The 20,541-nt window shown below is 41.2% G+C and overlaps 3 protein-coding genes across 4 annotated transcripts in view; 1 reads left to right on the top strand and 2 right to left on the bottom strand.

Annotated features, from left to right (window-relative positions):
• LOC132988471 (vacuole membrane protein 1-like) overlaps nucleotides 1-2,367 on the bottom strand; it is a 74,016-nt gene extending 71,649 nt beyond the window's left edge. The window contains exon 1 of the mRNA XM_061055891.1: nucleotides 2,214-2,367. The gene's annotated coding sequence lies outside the window, so the exon portion shown is untranslated. The remainder of the gene's footprint in view (nucleotides 1-2,213) is intronic.
• A 10,387-nt stretch (nucleotides 2,368-12,754) lies between these two features.
• Nucleotides 12,755-15,826, top strand: ptrh2 (peptidyl-tRNA hydrolase 2). The gene is made up of 2 exons (XM_061055890.1): nucleotides 12,755-12,812; nucleotides 14,064-15,826. The coding sequence occupies exons 1-2, from the start codon at nucleotides 12,769-12,771 to the stop codon at nucleotides 14,587-14,589; spliced, it is 570 nt and encodes a 189-aa protein (XP_060911873.1). The 5' UTR covers nucleotides 12,755-12,768; the 3' UTR covers nucleotides 14,590-15,826.
• Nucleotides 15,827-16,687: 861 nt separating this feature from the next.
• Nucleotides 16,688-20,541, bottom strand: part of cltca (clathrin, heavy chain a (Hc)) — a 39,239-nt gene continuing 35,385 nt past the window's right edge. For both annotated transcript variants that reach the window (XM_061055888.1, XM_061055889.1), the window contains 2 exons: nucleotides 18,913-18,988; nucleotides 16,688-18,089 (listed from right to left, as the gene is read on the bottom strand). In XM_061055888.1, the coding sequence (XP_060911871.1) occupies nucleotides 17,956-18,089; nucleotides 18,913-18,988 (210 nt within the window). In that variant the 3' untranslated portion in view covers nucleotides 16,688-17,955. The remainder of the gene's footprint in view (nucleotides 18,090-18,912; nucleotides 18,989-20,541) is intronic.

The following is a 20,541-nucleotide window of genomic DNA, read 5'->3' as shown; positions in this document are numbered from 1 at the left end:
CATGACCCGATGAGCACTTTAATTGGCATTAATGTCGACACCAAGAGCACTCTCTGTGTGTACACTAAGCACGCAAGTACACCTCTCCTGCCAGTCGTAGAACAGTGATATGTGGGTGAAAGATCAGGGACAAGATTTAGGCTTTTTGATCCACACACATTCACACACGTGCTTACAGACAGCGCAGGCACAGAGTGTCTCACTACAGAGCTTCAAGTCTCTCAGGAATCTGTCAGGCAGCAGTGAGATGGGGACTTTGACACGGAGGTATGCAGTTTACCATCTGGTGGAATTGTCAGTGTGCCTCACACACACACACACACACACACACACACTCTCTCTCTCTCTCTCTCTCTTAATGCCTCTATCCTGTGTGCCCGATGTCTGGGCCTCTGGCTCCTGTTTCCATGCATTCACACTTGCCACAGTCGTTATGCTGGTGTTACATCAGACTGCGGTGCCTCTTCAGAAGCTGCAGGAATGTGATTGATAGAGTCAGATCAAGAGAAATGGATGTCTTTAAAACGATATGAGCTCATCAAAATGCTTAACAGACATGTTCAGTTCATGACACGCTCCTCATGCAGGTCAGGGATGGAGTTAAAACAACCTTTAAAACAGACTATTTTAATTACATGTGGTAACAGCAATTTATTGTTCTTGGAATGAAAACAAGAAGAGGGTTATATGAGTTTGTTTTTTCTCTATTAGCTGGAAATAATGATTGCCTTGATTGTATGGGTAGAGACATTTCTCATAATACTTTCAAACTGATGTCATCAAGACGCAATAACAACTTGAATCCCACTGGATAGGATCTGTGTATTTGGTTGTTGAGTGTTAAGAGTGTTTTCTCTTTTCTATAGCAGATTAAAATATAAGATGACCAAAGTACTTTACAGATGTAGGCAAAAAGAAATGTGGTTAACAGAGAATAAAAAATGTTTTCATGCCAGGCAAAGATCAAGAGACGAACTACGGGTGATAAAATAAAGAGTAATAAAAATGACTTTAAACCCATGTGCAATAGCTATTTAAGTTTGTCAGCAACTCAAGGATAAGATATTTATTCTGAGGTTTGTCAGAATTTCTTCATGAATTTCTTTATTTGCTGTTAGCTTCAGATTATTTCTGCATTCTTACATTCCTACAAATATCTGATTTTTTTTTTTTTTTTTTGTGTCATTTGCCAAAAAACGACCTGAAAACAAATCAGTAGGTTCTGCATGTTTTGAAGTGGAGTGTGATCTTGAAGGACAAACACACACACACACACACACACACACACACACACACACACACACAAACACACACACAGACACACAAAACACACACACGCACACACACACACACACACGCACACGCGCGCACACACACACACACGCGCGCACGCGCGCACACAATCACACAATGAGCCGTGAACAAAGACGTTGTGCGCACATTACAACAAGTGAAGTGTCACAAAAAAGGAAACTAGAAATCTTCTCAGACGATGAGACTGTGAGGCATGTGGAGAGCTCCTCTCAGCCCTCTCAGGGAACCACAAACAAAAGATTTTCATCTCAAACTCTAAACCTTGAACACAAACACACACACACTCAGCCTAAAAGCACTGAGCTGAGGATGCAAAATAGTATTTAATGCACCCCATCATTTCTGCTCTTGCACCGAGGAGAAGTATACACAGGGTCTCAACAAAGTGTGTCAACCACCTGTGTCATCCTGCAATAAGCAACAACTCTTAATATAGAAATCAGATATGTCACTTTGAACGAAGCGTGCACCTCTACTGCAGGTATACACCATGTCATGCCTTCATTCTGAATAGATGTAAGGTTGATATGAATTACATTTCTATGCGTTTCCAAGTAGTTGTACATGTAGTAGTAAATCGTTTCATAACAACACTGCTTCCTCTCTGCAAAGCACAGTAGCGCTGCGCTCGAGCTCGATTGCGCAATCGCCTGTACCACCAAAACAACCCGGACCTGTTGAGTAAGTTCTTGAGCGAGAGACTATGAGAAACTGAAAACAGAGACACATGCACTTCAGGAGATATTTGATAAGTAGCAGTCGGGCAGTCACATTTCAAAACAGTGGAAAACCACTTGTTTTCTGCACTGCATGGACAGACGAGAGTTTACAAAAAAGTTTGAAAAGGAAGTGTTAATAAACAGCCTGTCATTCGCATCACGCAGAGAGGGTAGGCTTACCGTTCAGCAGATGTTTAGTCCAAAATAAACTGTGTGCTCAAGTAAACCCTGCAGTGGAGCCCCAGTAGCAATGTAGGGTAAAAGTAGGCTACCCATGAAGTGCATCATAAGTTGAGCGCAGGGTGTGGTGATGGAGGGGGCCAGGGAGGGATAGAGTACTGATACAGGATGCCGGGGGAGGGGGAGCTCGAGCAGAGGCTGGCTGACAGAAGAGAAAGACACACAGAGAGCAGGGGGGATTTCATCACTTGCCTAGTAGAACCTCCAGAGAGCCAGTCTAATTAAAGGTCTATAAATAAGTGGATCACTTTCCTGGAGCGCACTTCTAACACTTCTCAGTCCTCTGTAGGTTTCACACACTGTCAGTGAATGGCATGTGGGCAAAGAGAGCTCAGCTAATTCCCAAATTGAAAAAGATGACCTGAAAAACAGGATGTCCTTATGTGTTTATGGCGGTTTGAGCGAATTGGAGGCCCCAGGCAAGGACACATGTGAGGGCCCTTCCCTTTGCTGCACTTTGGGCACCTTACATTCAAAACGTCTTCATCATGTGTGAAGACAATGTGTTCCTCACAATTGATGCACACCTGCAACGAGGGTTGGAGAATAAGCTGAGTGAATTCCTGCAAACATTAACTTATTGTTATATTACTACACACATTTTCAGATAGCCCAGTGTGATGTCTGTTTACCTCTCATCACCTGTTTTTCTCTCTCACCTGAAAGTGTTTCTCTCTCCTCTATTTTTCCTCTGCAGCTTCCTGTCTGACTCTCTGTCTGGTCTGAACAGATTGAAAGCTACTGGGTGTGACAACAAAGTAACGGTGCACTAATTAAACTTTTGCACTGTGATGAAGGAAAACGTTAATGATATCATTGGTGGACATTTTTGGAGTGACTTCCCTTCTTACCGTTTGACTTCTTTTTTGGAACAATCAGGAGTACCCGAGTTGTGTCGTTTTTGCAAGGACTGCACATGTAGTGCAATACTATCTGCAGTCCCGGAGCAGAAGGCCCTAGTGCAGGCTTTCCCAACCTTGGGGTCCTGACCCCATAGGGTTGCAGGGAATTCAAATGGGGTTTCCTGAAGTGTTTATATACATATGGATGAATAAATGGTAGACTTATTCAAATATATTGAACACAGGCTACTGAGGGCGTTAGCCAATGCCTCTCTTGATGAGTCTCTGTTTGTCTGTCTGTCACCCCTTATGCAGAAACGTCACCCCAGCCTGTCTTCCTCTGTCCACAATAATATAGCCCACTTAAAAAACGAATAAATGTGGCCTAAGATGAATGTTTACGTGCACCATCGTGACAGAAACAACGACAATAACTTTTTTTCTGCTTCCAAAACGTTTGATGAAAAAATGTGAACGTCTCTTCTGTACTTTTGGATTTTGAGTTTTGTGAGATGATCTCTTATGCGCCCAACAGAGGGCAGTGTTGGCCTACAAGTTGAGGTCAAGTTTTCCAAAGAGGGGTTCCAGTGTTGCACCTCAAATCAACTGAATAAATGTAATAAATGGTCATGCTCACAGTTTTGTGGAGACATCATTACTTCAGATAAATCGTGCACATTAAATTACTGCTCGACACTGGATAAGGAAACAGAAGCCCATGGACACAACATTCATAGCTCAAAAACAGACTGTTTATAAAGTGAAAGAAAATGTTTCCAAAGACGTATCATTTATTTGATTTGTAATCGTTCTGTAGCTGTGTTATTAACAACAGCATCATGAGGTCCTCATTGTTTCAAAGGACGATAGAGTACATCATGAGCATATACAAAATGTAGTTCTTGTTTGATTCTAACAATCGTTTTGTCACTTTTTCCTGGTGTGGTGTCCTCATGATCCTCAGCAAGAAATGTAAAAGCTCCTACATAAAAAAAACATTGCATTGTATTATATAGGCCCTCTGTGTGTGTGTGTGTGTGTGTGTGTGTGTGTGTGTGTGTGTGTGTGTTCCACTGCTCTCTGTTCTAGAATGCACACTAACCATTGTGAGTTCATACAGAAGGTGGAATGTGTTTATTTTTGGACGTCCAGAGGACAGTCAGCGTCTCAGAGGTTAATGTGGTGAAGCAGCCGACAGGTAGGTAACGCACTCTTTAGAATTGGAGGAAATCCTTGAAGTGATGGAGATCAACAAAGACGAGCAACAAATCAGGTGCGTATGCTGAGTGCATTTTATCCCTGATGTGGTTTGGACATTTAGAAATTCAGGTTTAACTGACAGAGCCAGCAGATGTAAAAACAGCTGATTCAAGAATCCTTTTCTCCAAACTTCTATAAATCGGCTCTTCTATAAATCCTAAACTCATACTTTCTCATATGTTGGGAGGCTTTTAGGGTTTTGAGATATTTACATGTAGTTGTTTATAGTTATGTTTGTGTGGGTCCTTTTGATATTAAGGATGGTGGTTAACCTGATGTGAAGAGCTTTTGAGTGGTTATGAAAGAAGCTAAAATTACGACTGATATCTCTTAATGCACAACAAAAGCAAACAAAACCATCAGTGGTTACAGTCATTTCAAACGTCTGTCTCAGCTGCCACAAGGCGAGACGAGGTGATTAAGTGGATGCTGAGGAAAAAGCCTTTGTTCTCAGTTTCACTGCGAGACATATTTGCATTATTGTAGATACAGGACAGTAGATCGAGCTGGAAATCAGGGAGAGAGAGAGAGAGAGAGAGAGAGAGAGAGAGAGAGAGTAGGGAATGACATGTTGGAAAGAGGCCAGGGGTCAGATTTGAACCCTGGCCTCCCGCTTTGAGGACTAATAACCTCAGTACAAGTTGTCATAATTTAAACAATGTGAACTTTGCATTAAAGGTGACATAATGGACCAAATTACAAACATCCATAAAGCCTCCTTCATGTTAATGACGGGTGTCATATCAGTCTCATGCATACCCCTTCAAATAAAGTGTGACATGAGATCGACCCCAGTTTAAGTTTAAAGATATGGCCGGCTTTATGATCACGTTTTGCTCTTAAAACTGTAGCGTCTCCTGTGATTGAAAGGCTGCAGTGTGCCATGTTGGGCTGTCAATGGTTTTACGTGTAAATGATCAGCCCTGGGGTTTTTCATGCCTTAACTTTTTAGAGACAGGACAGTGGATATAGTCAGATATAGGGGGGAGAGAGAGAGAGCGAGAGATAGTGGGGAATGACATGTGGGGAAGGAGCCACAGGTCGGATTCAAACATGGGCCGCACGTTTGGAGGGCTATAACCTTTGTACATGGGGCATGTCCACCAGCCACTAGGCTTCAGGCCTCCCCCTGACTCACTCTTTAATGCAGCATTTGTCATGTGTCTATTAAATGCCTGTTATCACTCAGGGTTAATGCATTCCCTTTAGCATGTCATTTTATTAATTGGCATGTTTGGAGTCTTTTTGAAGTGTTGCCTGTCTTGTGTTGATTTGTTTAAAATAAAATTCATGTCAAAATGAAACTGTTACGTTGTGGTGTGTCTGCAGCGAGGATGAAAAAGAAGAGCTCGGAAGGCGACTGAGGCAGGCTGAAGACGTCTGCAGAGAGCTGAAGGAGCGCCATGCCCATCTGTATGAGCATGGACTTCTAATCGAGGAACTGATCAACGAGATGGAAGCTGAGAAAAAGTCTCTCACATGCAAACTGAAAACGTACGACACTCGTCTAATATGGCTTCAATTTTTCCCTTGACATAGACATCTACCTTGAATTTAATCAGCTTGATTTAATCCTGATGAATCTCAAACCAAACAACTTAGAACCAATATTTACACATAGTAATTTTACTGATAAAATAACTTTGCTTAAAATAACTCTGGTGTCTTCTTGTATTCAGGAGCCAGCAGGAATTGGAAGATATTAGAAAAAAATGGAGAGAGGACGAGGTAAAAGAAGACGAAGAAGAAGAAGGAGCCAAGGAGCGTCTGTCAATGGAGGAAAGGATTAGAAGTCAATTGATTTCCATAAAGATGATGGTAGGTGTCATGGTTTGTACATTATGATAGATTTACCGAATTTTAAAGGTCACATATTTAGCAAAATACTCTTCCCTAATGTTTTTCAAACACTAATATGTGTCTCTAGCCCGTCTAAAAACCCCCCAATGATGAGAAAAGTCCATCCTCTCCGTCTTTTGCCTGCTCCACTTTTCAGAAAATTTGTGCTCAAAAAGGTTGTTTGTAGATTTTCCCTTCATGACATCACAAAGGGCAGTAGCCCCTCCCCCAGGTGGGTGACACTCCCACAGCTAGGTGTTTGTTCTGTCCTCTGAGTCTGCCTTCTCACCATAAACAATAGAACATGGAGCAAGAAAGCACAAGAAACCCAAGCCCTTCCAGAGAGGGGGCGTGGTCAGACACAGCTCATTTACATTTAAAGGTACAGACACAGAAACAGTCTGTTCTGAGCAGGGCTAAAATAGAGGGGTTTATAGACATGATCAAATACAGGATCAGAGTGGATTCAGAACAAGAAACTTTACAGACATGTTTTGAGGAGCTCTGAGACTTCTTTAAACTGGTTGAAGAGGAGGAGAATATGTGACCTTAAAATTAAAACCAGAGTTTAATGAAAAAGGTTGTGACCTGCTGTGCGGATGGCTTAAATCTAAAACCAACTAGAAGCCAGAACTGGAACTACTGAGGATTTATTGCCCTAATGTCGTTTCTTTGTTTTTTGCAGGAAAATAATATTCAGGAGCTGAGAGAGAAAAACGAAACTTTAAAAACTAAGGTATGACCTCTAACTCTGACGCCATATTTATGAATACAAATTTTTAAAAGATTTTAGCACTGCATGTGATCATTTCCTCTGCTGGATCCCACTCTCACCATGAGCTGTTTCTCTTTCAGTTACACAAACTCTCTCAGCAAGCTAAACATGGGAAAGAAATATACAACATTAAAAAAACTGAGCAGGAATTTAAGGTAAAGCTTTGCTCCCAAATACCTTTCCAAACAGCAATATCCTCCAAGTGAGATGTATCGTCAAAGTTGATGGTTTACTTTTTGGTTATTTTGCAGCAAAAACTGGACGACATACATGAAGTCCTCTGTAGACGGGATGAGGAAATAGATAAGGTAAAACAAAACAGGAAATCCAAGTAAAAATCTAACAAAATGTCTCCATTTATCAGGTCAGAGTTGTTAATGAGTCGGTGAAACTGTCACTTAATCTGAGTGTTTTTGTTTCTGGCAGTTAAACACGACATTGACTGAAAAAAACAACGAGTTGGAGGAATATTACAACACTGTAAAGGTAAAACAAGACCACTCATTTTAATTCACATACAAAGACATACTTAATTAGTCCCCGGTGGAAAGATTGTCGGTACTGGTGTGAGAGACGAGTGGTTTATGGCGCTCGCCCCCTGCTGGCACGCCATCAGCCCGACAGATACCGCTGAACTTATGGTACCAAACTAAGCGCACATATCGCTGTAAAAATGGCATGCCCTGAATGACATTCACATGGCGGTTCTTCATGAAGTGGCATGCCACATGGGCAGTTTTCAGTTGGACGCAGATGATATTTGGTGAGTCATGAGCTACTGTACGCCAACTGCTAATGTTAGCATTTCACCACTTCAGCCTGCTAGCTTAAAAAAATATATATATTCACTTCTTCCTTATTTTCTAGCAACAGGAAAGACAAAGACTAACTCATGCTATGTCACAAAACTAACCTGTAAAACTGGCATGCCACCAACAACACCGGCATGTCGGTGCTCACGGCTACTGTGCGCTAACTGCTAATGTTAGCAAAAAAATAATTGCACTGCTTCTTTTTTCACCAGCAATAGGAAAGACTTATTCATGCCATGTTGCAAAACTAAGTGAACATGTCACTTAAACCTGGCATGCCACCAAAAATACAGGCAGGCCGGTGCTTTCCAAGTGGTATGCCACGTGATAGTTTTCGATCTCGCTGTCACTCTTAAATATGTCACTGTGCCTTTAAATACTGTACGATATCGCTCCCCACATTTGAATTATCATTTGTCTTGCTGTTGCAGGTAAACAAAGACGCAGTATAACTGTTGCCAGATTTTCCTTCCATTATTCTGCAAACCTGAAACACAGACGATGTAATGAATGTGAAGAAGAGTACCTTTGTGACATTTCATCTCTCTGTGCAGGACCTCAACAAGGATCAACGAGAACTTCGAGAGCAGCTTAGCAGCAGACAAGAGGAGCAGATCATGTAAGAATCACAGTACATATTTTATTGGTTAAGCTGGTAGAACAGTCTGACTAACTTTAGCACATATAAGCAGCATTTGAAGTGATTCAGACTGAGTATGTTGTTTTTTACCAGCTGGTAGTTTAGCTACAGTGAGCAGATGTCTGTTCTCTCACACTTTTCTGTCATTTCGTTTTATAGAGCGTTAACAAGTGAAATAACAAGGAAGCAAGCTGGAGCTGGTACAATGGTGAATATAATACCTAAACAGCAGTAGCCTGTTGTTTATTTTATTTTTATTACTGGGCCTGTAGGGCCTGGTCTGAAGCATACTGTACATTTACAACATCCATTTTGGCATACTGTGGATCTCGCATTTATTCATATACTGCATATTGCATTTTGGCCAAATCAGTACGTACCACAGAAGGCGGTTTTGAAAACACCCCGTGTCTAGGGACTCTCTCCTAATTTGTCACTCTAACAAAAAGTTATGAATGAACACATCAACATAGGATTATAACGTGATATTTGAATCCTCCCTGACAGCTGAGAGTATTAAAGGGGACATATTATGAAGAATCCACTTCTACAGTGTTTTTGAACATATATTTGGGTAACCTGAGTGTCTACAGACCCACAAAACATGTTTGTGGTCTGCATAAGTCTTACAACACAGAGAAAAATGCTCTGTTTCAAATGTGCTCTCCTTGTGATGTCACAGTGGGATTCTGGTATTTAAAAAAAAACCTCCCCTCCCCTGGTATCTCCACCCATGGACTCCACCCCCAGCCTAGAACAAAACCTTAGTATAGATCTGTCATTTTTATTCTCATTACAGAGGGGGCCTCATTACATTTAAAGAGACACACACACCAAAACGGAGCGTTCTGAGGGAGCTGGTTTATACAGGGTCACAAACCTCCTCTGGTGCTTGATTCATGTTATATTTTGACCAAAGCACAGCACAGATGTTTCATTTAGACCACAGAGGACTGTATGAAAAGGTGGAGAAGGGGGATAATATGTCCTCTTTAAACTTTTCATCCAACTGTCAGCAGGAAATGAAATGATTGCCTTACCCTCCCTTTAAGACAAAAACTTAAGCTTTCTCTGTTCTTTGCAGGACAACGAGGATGAAGGGCAAGACGAGAAACTCCTGAAGACCAGAAGGTACTCGTCTGTCTCAAAGCGCACTCTAAAAACACAAAACAAACACATTCTGTCTTCCTTTATTTATTTGTGTTTCATGTTTGTGTGTTTAGCTGGCGTGTTGTTAAGTGGATGTGGAGAGGAGTTTTAGTCGCAGGAGCCGTCTCTCAGTGTGTCCTCCTCACTGTCGGCATCATGGCCTCCATGGTGCCCGTTTGTAATTGTCCAGATCCTGACTGCAACCTGTGGAATGTGGTTTACGACCTGCTGGATACCTACATCCGGCTCGATCACACACACCACTCTACTTTTTAACTGTTACACGACCCCATTACACTGACAATTTAGCCCATAAAATGAGAAATTAGACGGAGATTTACTAAAAGGTAGACAATTAAGCCTTTAAAAAGAGACATAATTAGAACAAAGTAACCAAAAAGAGCATCATTTAGAGAGTGAATCCTAGCAAAAGAGACTAAGATCAGACCAAATGAACAACAAAAACATGATGAAGAGAACTAATCCTTTTAAATTAGACTTAATTAGACCAAATTGACCCCAAAAAATCTACTAAAATGTAGAGAGTAAAGCCTTTAAAATGAGAATTAGCTCAGACGAAATTTACAAAAAGTGAATGTCGACAATAAGCCAACATTTATTATTTTAGCACAGTATATTTATTATTTTAGAACATTATATTTATTATTTTAGAACATTATATTTATTATTTTAGCACAGTATATTTATTATTTTAGAACATTATATTTATTATTTTAGAATATTATATTTATTATTTTAGCACAGTATATTTTGTATTTTAGAACAGTATTGTAAATGTTTATATTTTATGTCGTAGATATAGTTTACAGAATATTTGTAATATTTTTAGTTTAATTTTTAAAATATATATATTTTTTATACCATATATTTTTTAACATACTGTAAGTATTCCTTAAATAAAAACTAATATCTTTAAACATTTTGCATCATTCTTTGTCTGCATGTAGAAACACTACCCCTACCATTGTTTTTTCCCCCTCAGTATGTTTGACCTGTAGTGTCATTTTAATCACACTGCTGCTTATGGATAGTTATGGTCGCATATAAATATTATTCATGATCAATTTATGGTTTATTTGTTAGGGATTCATATGATGCAGTCAAACTGAAAATGGCCATCAAAAGCTAGCTTCATGGGCTGTGTCCAAAAACTACATACTACATTCTGCCTACTGCATACTCTAAATATATAGACTGCATACCAATTCATATTTACAGTCTATGATTCCAACCCGACCCTTAGTATGTCGTTAGCAACATAATTAAGCCAGGAGTTCCTCAAGGAACTGTTCTGGCGCCTTTTCTCTTCACTCTCTTCACATCAGACTTCAGGTTTAACTCTGGTTCCTGCCACCTCCAAAAGTTTTCCGACGACTCCTCCATTGTTGGGTGCATCACTGATGACGACGAGAAGAGGAGGACTGTTAGAGAGCTTCGTCACATGGTGCGAAAGGAACCACCTGAAGCTCAACATCAGCAAAACAAAGGAGGTGGCAGTGGACTACCGGAAGAAGAAGAGGCCCCCTGTCCCAGTCATCATCCAGGGGGAGGAAGTGGAGAGGGTGGACTCATACAAGTACCTTGGGGTCCACATCAACAATAAACTGGACTGGTCTCACAATGCTGACACCCTCTTCAGGAAGGGACAGAGCAGGATGTTCTTCCTGAGGAGACTCAGATCGTTCAGTGTCTGCAACAGACTCCTGAAGACCTTCTACCAGTCTGTGGTGGCCAGCGCCCTCTTCTTTGCTGTGGCGTGCTGGTAGGGTGGCATCAAGACTGATGAGGCAAACAGGCTGAACAAGCTGGTGAGGAAGGCCCGCTCTGTAGTGGGTCTTGATCTGGACAGTTTGGAGTCAGTGGGTGAGAGGAGGATGAAGGACAAAATCTTATCCATCCTGGATAACTCCTCTCACCCCCTACATGGTAAGCTGTGGCAGATGGGCAGCTCCTTCAGCCAACGCCTCATCCCCCCCAGGTGCAAAACAGAGCGCTTCAGGCGCTCCTTTGTGCCCACTGCCATCAGACTGTACAACAGCAGCCTATGACAACAATAACAGTCCGTCCTGACACAAAACTTCACCCCCATAAAACACTACCTCCATGACCTGCTTCATTATTATTATTGTATTTTTGTATTATTATTATTATTATTATTATTATTTAGCATCAATATATATATATACATATATACTGTACATTCTATATATTTTTATTATATTATTATACTAGTCTATATTATATAACATTTCATTATATTACACTATATTGTTCATATTGCACTATATTATATTATATTATACTACATTATATTATATAACTACACTCTGCATTACTGTGGTACAACACTGCCTCTCTTCTCTGCTGTTTACATTACTTGCTGCTATTTATCATACCAAGTCACTTTAATTACTTGTCACTTTATCTTGTCATTCTCTGCAAATACTGTCTCAATTCTCAATTCCCCCAGTTAACTTCATCATTAATTTTGTACTTGTATATACCCCCTGTTTTTATTTTTATTTATCTTATCTATTCTGTTTAATGTGTATTTTTGCGCTTTCTTGTCTGTGCTGCTGTAACGCCCGAATTTCCCCTCTGGGGATCAATAAAGTACTATCCTATCCTATCCTATCCTGTTTCCACCAAGCGATAATGAGATAATTAAAGGTAAAGTCTGCTCAAATTGCATTGAGATGCTTTGATATTTTAGTCATTTTGATTATTTTATTTTGAAAAATTTGTGACAGGTGACTTGAAACTCAATGGATTCTTGCTCCTCGTGTCCCTGGCTGTGGTTATGACAATTTTCAGCAGATTTTACTGTATAGTTTTTGAGATCCTATCCTGTTTCCACCAAGCGATAATGAGATAATTAAAGGTAAAGTCTGCTCAAATTGCATAGAGACAGTTTGATATTTTAGTCATATTTAATGTTTTATTTGGAAAAATCTGATAAGTGACAATAAACTTTCAATGGATTCCTATTCCTCATGTCCCTGGCTGTTTTCTTCAACATTTTTGAAGAAAACAGGAATTATTTTTTATTTTACTTTCGTCTGCCAATCCACTGCTTCCACAGTCCGGTAGGTGGCGGTAGTGCGCATTTAAGCCGGTTTGCCAACCACCAATAAAACCAAAGAAGAAGAAGAAGTAGATGAAGCTTCATTCATGCTGCTTGAACAACCAACAAACCGGCAGGTATGAAATAAAAGAGACCAATGTGCACGGCTGTTTAACTTTAGCTGCACCGTGTGGAAACGACGGGGCCATGACATGTTTAAAAATGAGTCTGTTGTGTTTTAAAACAAGTTTATTACTGAATATGAGCTTTTGGAGAGTTAGCCGCTCTTTACAGGAAGCTAACGTTAGCTCGGCTTGTTCCACATAATAAAGTTTGATGCATTTAGGGCACACACGGGTTATATATTACTACATCAAATAAGAGTTTAATAGGATAAATGCTGTTTGAATAATGGCTGGCGTTCAACAGGAAGAGGAAGTGAGTACTGCAGAATAAATAAATGTAAATATGTTTTTACATTTTTTTTTAGGTTTAGGTCAGTTTACTTTGGCTCAAACCTCAAATGAGAGTTACATAAAGTCAGATTCATTCATTCAGGTGAATTGCTCATGTTTTGGTACATGAGTGCAAAACATTTCAGTACATTTGTCTAAATATTTGCACAATAAAAACTCCTACACACTGATCAAAAATCTTCACAAGCCAGATGGTCCATTCATGTATATTCCATACATATCAGTTCATGGGATGTTTGTGGTGTCTGTTTTGTCAATATTAAAAGCTCAGTTACTACATATGTTTTAAAACTTCATAATGTTGCTGCAAGCAAATGTTTTTATAGCCAGTAAAAATAATGTCCTGTTTATCTTCCACAAGTTTGGTTTGCACATAACAAAAGTAAAGTTGAAAGTTTTGCTTTCAGTTTTTGTTTGATTGCATAAATAAAGACGCAGGGAAAAAAACGTCAGAGAGCATCAGGAAGCAAATCTTCTGAAGTGGCATCAAAGCTATTCAAAATAATTTAAAAAAAAAGACACGCACAGACTTTGAAGGTACAGTAAGTCAAGTCTGAGGGAGTGTTGGCTCAAAACGTCACTTGTTGATGAATCCTTTTAACGGGACTTCCTTGGTGTGCAGATCTTTTTTGCTCTTATAGCTTTCAACCAACTATTAAACTTTCTGATAATCCCATATTATTTTTTGCAAAACAAAGATTTTGCATTTTGCTTGATTGCATTATAAAGAAAAACTCCATATTTGTAGTGCACGTGTGCGCATCTCCATTTCCATAACAGATGAGATCGATAGTATGAAACGTGACGTCTTTGAAGGTCAAACAGAGGTTAAATAATTAGACGCTGTTGTCAGATTTCTGCCTTGTAAGTTTATATGTGACTACATGTGACTCTGTTCTGTCATCTCTGTAGGTTTAACAACATGGATTTGCTGTGCGGTCCTCTGGGTTTGGGTGTAGTAGCAGGACTGGGCTGTGGCCTCTTCCTCGGCTGGCACCTTCGTTCTCGCTTTGGCCCGGCATCCAAAAGCCTGATTGCAGCCGTGGGAAACGGCACAGGGGAAGCAAGCGTGATGGGAGAAGGAGGCGAGTTCAAGATGATCCTCGTGGTCCGAAATGACCTGAAGATGGGGAAAGGCAAGGTGGCTGCCCAGTGCTCCCACGCCGCTGTATCAGCGTACAAACAGGTCCAGCGGAGGAACCCCGAGCTGCTCAAACAGTGGGAGTACTGCGGCCAGCCCAAGGTGGTGGTGAAAGCCCCGGATGAGGACACTCTGATTGATCTGCTGGGTCACGCCAAAGAAGTGGGGCTTCCTGTCAGCCTGATTCAGGACGCAGGGAGGACACAGATCGCACCGGGATCACGCACAGTGCTGGGTATCGGACCAGGTCCTGCTGATCTGATCGACAAAGTCACAGGAGGCCTGAAGCTCTACTAGAGATCCTGCCGTCTTCTGAAGGACTTGCAGTTTCTTAGGGCACACTCACACTAGGCAATCCGTACCGCGTCTAAGAACGTTTGACCCCCAAAGTCCAGTTTGTTTGACTGAGTGCTCCGTATACTTCATTGATCCTGGCTCGGTTGAAAGAGGTGGGTCTCTACACAGCACAGGTACACAACCTAGACATGACAAGCTATCGATCGCCGCCTTGCATATTTGAAAAATCCAGGATATATACGAGCGCCATATCTGACCCAAAACGACCCAAAATAAATCCAAAAAAAGTCAGTAAAGCTGCAGTCGTGTTGTTTGTGTGCTCCGTTGTGTTGCCTCTGAGACCGCGCTCCTCCTAAACTAAAGGATGTGTCATGATCACGCATAGCCCTGAGTGTGTCGTACAAGAGGTAATGCTCAGGCATGCTTGGGTCCTGGAGCTTTGTGAGTGCAGGCCAGCGAGAGACAGAGGAGGGGGTGGGGACAATTGTTCTTCTGCACGGTACGGGGGGTAACTCGGTCTAGTGTGAGTGCGCTCTTATTTGTCAAAAACCTTACCACAGTTTAATTAAATATGAGATACCAGGAGTTTATATTTTTGTACAATTGCCTCAATGACATCTTAGAAACTTGATTTATGAGCGCAGTCTTTGGCTCTTGTGCCTCTCACTACAATCATCTGAATTCGACCCTTGAATAGACGTAACAACAGCCGAGTGATTATCATTCCGCTTTGGTAGATCGGTGCAAAAAAACACCACGAATACAGTTTGAGTGCTCAGAGCAGTGTGTCATCACATGATGCTCAGAGGAAGCAGAAATGTTTTTTGTGGGACTTTAGAGATCTCACAGCACAGTTCCATAAATGAGACGTTTTTCCACAGTGGACATTTGACGTCTGCTTTAACAACGGTTTAAATCTGTTAAACCTGCAACGAGAAGTTTGGGACGAACTGTCCTTGTTTGTCATTAATAGTTCCTCTGTATGAGCTACAACAGCAACAACGATACCAGCAGCTAGAATATTAAATAAATGTTTATTCAGTGATTTTTTTGCTCGTCGTTGTTGCTGAAAAAAAATATTTATGTCAATATCTTTTCCTTCTAATGAGGTGAATGTTTCTGCTGTCAACACAAGTTCAACACATCTTCATTCATGTTCTGACTCTTCCACTCAGCCGACTGAACTTTCTTTGGTGCACATGAATGCATAAAGTTAATAAAATCAAACTTACTACTCGAGTTGCTGAAGCCTTTTCACTCTTCATGCACTTCGGCACATGGATGCAGAAAGACTTTTTTGGCACACAAAAAGGTAAAGAAGTATGAACATTTAAATATACCCACTGTCTCCAACTGAAGCCTGAACAATTCAAATTTGTATTTCCTGTTTTGGTGCAGTTGCTTCGGCTCCCCCAGGCTTCCAGTTCAAACATTTTTGGGGATCTTTGGAGCCTTTTACTAGAGGGACAGGACGGTGGATAGAGTCGGAAATGTGCGCTGCTGGACACATCGGGAAAAATTAGTTTGAGTTGTAAAATGCACATGAACACCTGCTCAAGTTGGAGTAACAACTGAAACTCGGGAAAGAATATACGTTTGTATTTTTACCCTAACATACTTTTTAATAATTCACATATTGCACATAAACTTGTTACTCAAATATAACTTTAAACAGTAACTTCTCACTGACCACATGAACACACAAGTCGGAAGAATGACTTCCCAACTCGGACCACCAGAAGAGAACGTGAAAGCAGCATAACATGCTGGAAAGGAGCCCCAGGTCAGACTCGAACCCAGGCCACCCACCAACCACTCGGCCACCGGCGCCCCAGACTTGAAACTTAAGACAAACAAATGAACACGGTCGGTCATTTTTTTTTAAAGGAGTGTTACCACATTTTACTCGAATGTCATGATGTCATAAACACAGTACAGTCATTCTTTCATCACGATGACGGCCTATCATCTGCCACCTTTCACAATAATCACATCAGGTCGCTTTCTTACAGCTGAAGGTGAAGCCTAGTCATAAATTCTGTTACATTGTGTTTCTGCACAGGAGCACACATTTATATATTCACCACACAAATCAGACTGTTGTTGACAAACAAGAAGCCTTTATTTTTTTTAAGTGGAAAACAAAAACCGCTGTTTCATTCATTATGATCCTGACTATGCACAATCAAGTTTCTTAAGTGCACAATTTAAATCTAAGGTAATTTTTAGATAAGAATATAAGTTCAAAGGAGTTAATGATTGAATTCCGGTATACACGCAAGCCTTTGATAAAATCTTCAAAATTACCACGAGTCCTGTGTATCTGAAGCGGACGAGCGGGGGGGGGGGGGTCAACTGAGAAAAGGTTAAAAGACATCCCTCAACAGGACACGAAGGAGGAGGATAACGTTTGAAAAATATATCTCCTGCACACTTAACAACAGTGACCAAACAGCAGAAACAAACCGCAGCATAAAGGAGGATCAGGAGGGAGGGGAGGGGGGATGTTAGTCAAACACAAACAGATCTGCAGTCCCTCGGAGGTGAAATGGTCCCACGTAAGAGCCGTATTTAGAGCACATGGAAATGTTGTGGGGATATTTTTTTTTGGAGAGTCCTGCATAGGTTTTGCTGGAAAGATGGAAGCTTTCCTGTAAATCGTATGTAAAATACTCTCACTCATCACTAGACAGTCCTGAAGTGCGTGTGTGTGTGTGTGGGGACATGACAGGTACGACGTAGTGTTTCAGGATGGTGGTCATGGAAGCGGCAGTCTCATGTTCAAATATAGAGGAACATATTAGCATTATTTTTTTGTGTCTGAATATACAATAATCAAATGCATTTTACAGTCGGACAGAAGAAGCTGCTCACACACGTCAAAAAGGAAAAAAAAAAAAGGTTCTACATTAATTCTTCTCACTACAGAGTGCAAATCAGATGCTTCACAACAGACCTTGTTTTTTCTTTTTTTTTTCTTAAACCAGAAAAAAAAAGCCACAAAAAGCCCCCCCCCCCCCCACCCCACCCCATTATACGTAAACCATTTCCCATTCAAATAAAATAGACAAAAAGAAGAATTAATCTAGTCAATATGGAATGTGAGAAAATTAATCTTTGTGATGCTTTTTCTTTGACAACAGAAATAAAACAAGAGTCCTTCATGACAGTTTCAAAAGAGTAAAAACAAAAAAAAAAAAAAGAAGGAAAAGGTTTGTCTGTATTATCCTGCGCTGCCAGTAGGGGGCAGAGAGAGACAATAATAATAATAATAATAATAATGGTCTGGTGAAGGACTGTGGGAGATGGATGGATGGTAGCTCCAGCCTGCGTGTAGCAGAGAAAAGAGAGGGGGACTGGGGGTCTTTACATGCCGTAGCCAAATCCTGGCTGAGGTGCTGGCTGACTGAATCCTGCAGGCGCCTGGTAGCCATAGCCGTAAGCTTGCTGAGGGGCCACGGGTACGCTGGGGCCCGCTGTCAGCATCAGCTGGGGTGTGCCTGCAAGAAACACACAAACGCACAGGAGAGGATGTTAGTGGTCTCTAATTTGAAGCAAAGTTCTAATAATTAACACGATTGATTTGGTCACAGTGCTTCCACATTTGCATGTTTAGCTCGTGTTGTAGCGCCATAAATAAATAATTATTTTCACTCAGGACGGAGCTTTGCTGATTGTCAGAATCTAATTGTTTCCTTTGAGAACTCCCACAGATAGACAAAGTCACATATTTGTGTATTTTAGTTCTTGGATGCACAGCTCAAATACCAACTCTGTCAAAAACGCTCTCACACTGCCTGCTGTTGCCATGGTGCTTTCGGACTGTCTCAAAAGAAACTCCAAAAACGTCTCAATGGACTCCTGACTGTGAGGGACATGATCCTGCATTAAATTAACTACTGACTATTTTCAAGTGCTGTCACAGTTCCGGTCAACTCCCTGCTTACGTCACACTTTCATTAACCAATGAGTGATGACTCGTTGTGAGTAGGCGTGTATTTAGCTTTCTGAAATCGGCACCAGGAAGACTCAGAAGAAGATGTCTAAGGTTCTTCTGAGAGCACCCACCTCCATTTGTGGAGCGGCCCAAGCACAAGAGATTCCCTCTACTTCATTTCTTTGTTAAGAGTGATTTCTGCTTTTCTTTTTTCCTTTCTCTGTTCTCCTCAGTCGTTTGAAGACGTGTTTATGTCTCAATATTCAAAGTTGTGTGTGAGGCTCAGTCATCAGGGAGAGACCTGCTTCATCTCCGGACTGAGCGGCGCCATGATGTGGAGCGTAGCTGCTTTCAAACAAACACGGGTGTAATGAGAGGACTGTTACCGTAGACGATGGGTTGCGTCTCTGTTGCCTGCTCCTCCTCTTTCCTTAGGGACTCTGAGGTTTCTAGTTTATCTACCTGCAGGTCAAAGAAATGAGAACAGCGTTTAGAACAGAGACAACATGTAATGACAACATCAACAGCCTACAGTTTAAAATTATTCTGTAGAGATCTTTAGATGGATTAATAAGACGGCTACATGTTGTCAGAAAGGGAGTGCTAAAACTCTGAGCAGATTTTACCCAAAACAAAAAACTGTGAGGAACAAAAGGCTATTTCAGACGACTGAACCTTCTACTTTAAATGTTCTTGCTTTATACAATTTTTCATTTTCTCTGTTCTGACTTCAAAATTAAATCGGCACAAAAACAAACATGTAAAGTTTTTAAAAAGTAGAGCATCAGGCAGCAAGTCATGACAGGAAACGACCAGAGTGTAAACATGAGGTTCTCGTTGGAAGCAGAAGCACCTGGATGAAGGTTTTATTAAGACATAAAAAAAAGACATGCTAAGCGGTGCAGTGTCTCATCTTTAATATGTACGTTTATCAGTTTCCCACATGCGTCTGCAGAAAGTTCTCCGCACACATCTCCACTGAGTTTTAGAGTCACTGAAACAGAAACAGTCCCATGCGTTTGTCTGTGAGATGAACTGCTGGCAGTGAGGAACAGGCTGCAGCACTGAGATGCAGTTAAGGAGGGAGGAGGGAGGGAGGAGGGGGCGAGGAGGGAGGAAGGAGGAAGAGGAGGGTAGTGAGTCTCAGACAAGGTGCACCCCACAGCTTTCCTTTTTTTTTTTTTTAAAGAAGCCAGGCAAAGACCAACAGCCTGCTGCTAGGTATCAGCCAGAGATGTTTCCACGCATGCTTCTAAGAACCACAGAATATCTCAAACATGACAATCTCTGAAAAACATATTCAAGTCCACAATGTGCAGTGTCCGTCTCTGTAAGGAAACGATTACTAGACATGTTGAAGCTCCTCTCCGAGCGAGAAAACATTTGATATTTTATGTTTTTAGAAGCCCTCCAGCATGTTAAAGATTACAGTGCAGCATGTGAAAACTCCTTAAGTCAACTTTAATGTCTGTTGCAGTTTGCAGCTGGGGGCTGTGGTCTCTTAAACGCACAGTGTGTAAAGTCCGCCACCAGGGGGGCTCTCATTCACAAAAATAACAAACGTCAAGGCTGGTGGGGAATCATGGGAGTGATTCTCTCTGCTCCTGCTGTGTGCACCGGGTTAGCAGAGTAGAGGAGGAACAGTGAGTTGAAACTTAAACACTTACATAAGAGTCCTTCAACTTTCCACACGAGATCATCTCTACTTCTGTTTTATGTCATCTTTATGTGGTGCTCCCTCTAGAGGAATCCTCCAGTAACACGCGTTGTACACGGGCAAGAATGTGCTCATTAACATGCGTATGTGTGGTTCTAAAGCAAGTATATCCGAGTCTTTAAACCACTGGACTGTACCCACCTGAGGGTTCTTTTTAATTTTATCGGTGAGACAAAAGTGTGTTTTGTTTAGAAGAAGAGGTGGGGCATCAATACTGCAGCTCCACCAGCTAATTCTGACTACGCAGACTGTGGCCACAAACGTTATCACCAGCGTCAATATGTCAATACCCCTTGCT

Source organism: Labrus mixtus, chromosome 14 (genome assembly GCF_963584025.1).
Source record: "Labrus mixtus chromosome 14, fLabMix1.1, whole genome shotgun sequence".
NCBI classification, from domain to species: domain Eukaryota; kingdom Metazoa; phylum Chordata; class Actinopteri; order Labriformes; family Labridae; genus Labrus; species Labrus mixtus.
Note: the sequence above shows the minus strand (reverse complement) of the source record. Positions and strands in the feature narration are given on the sequence as shown.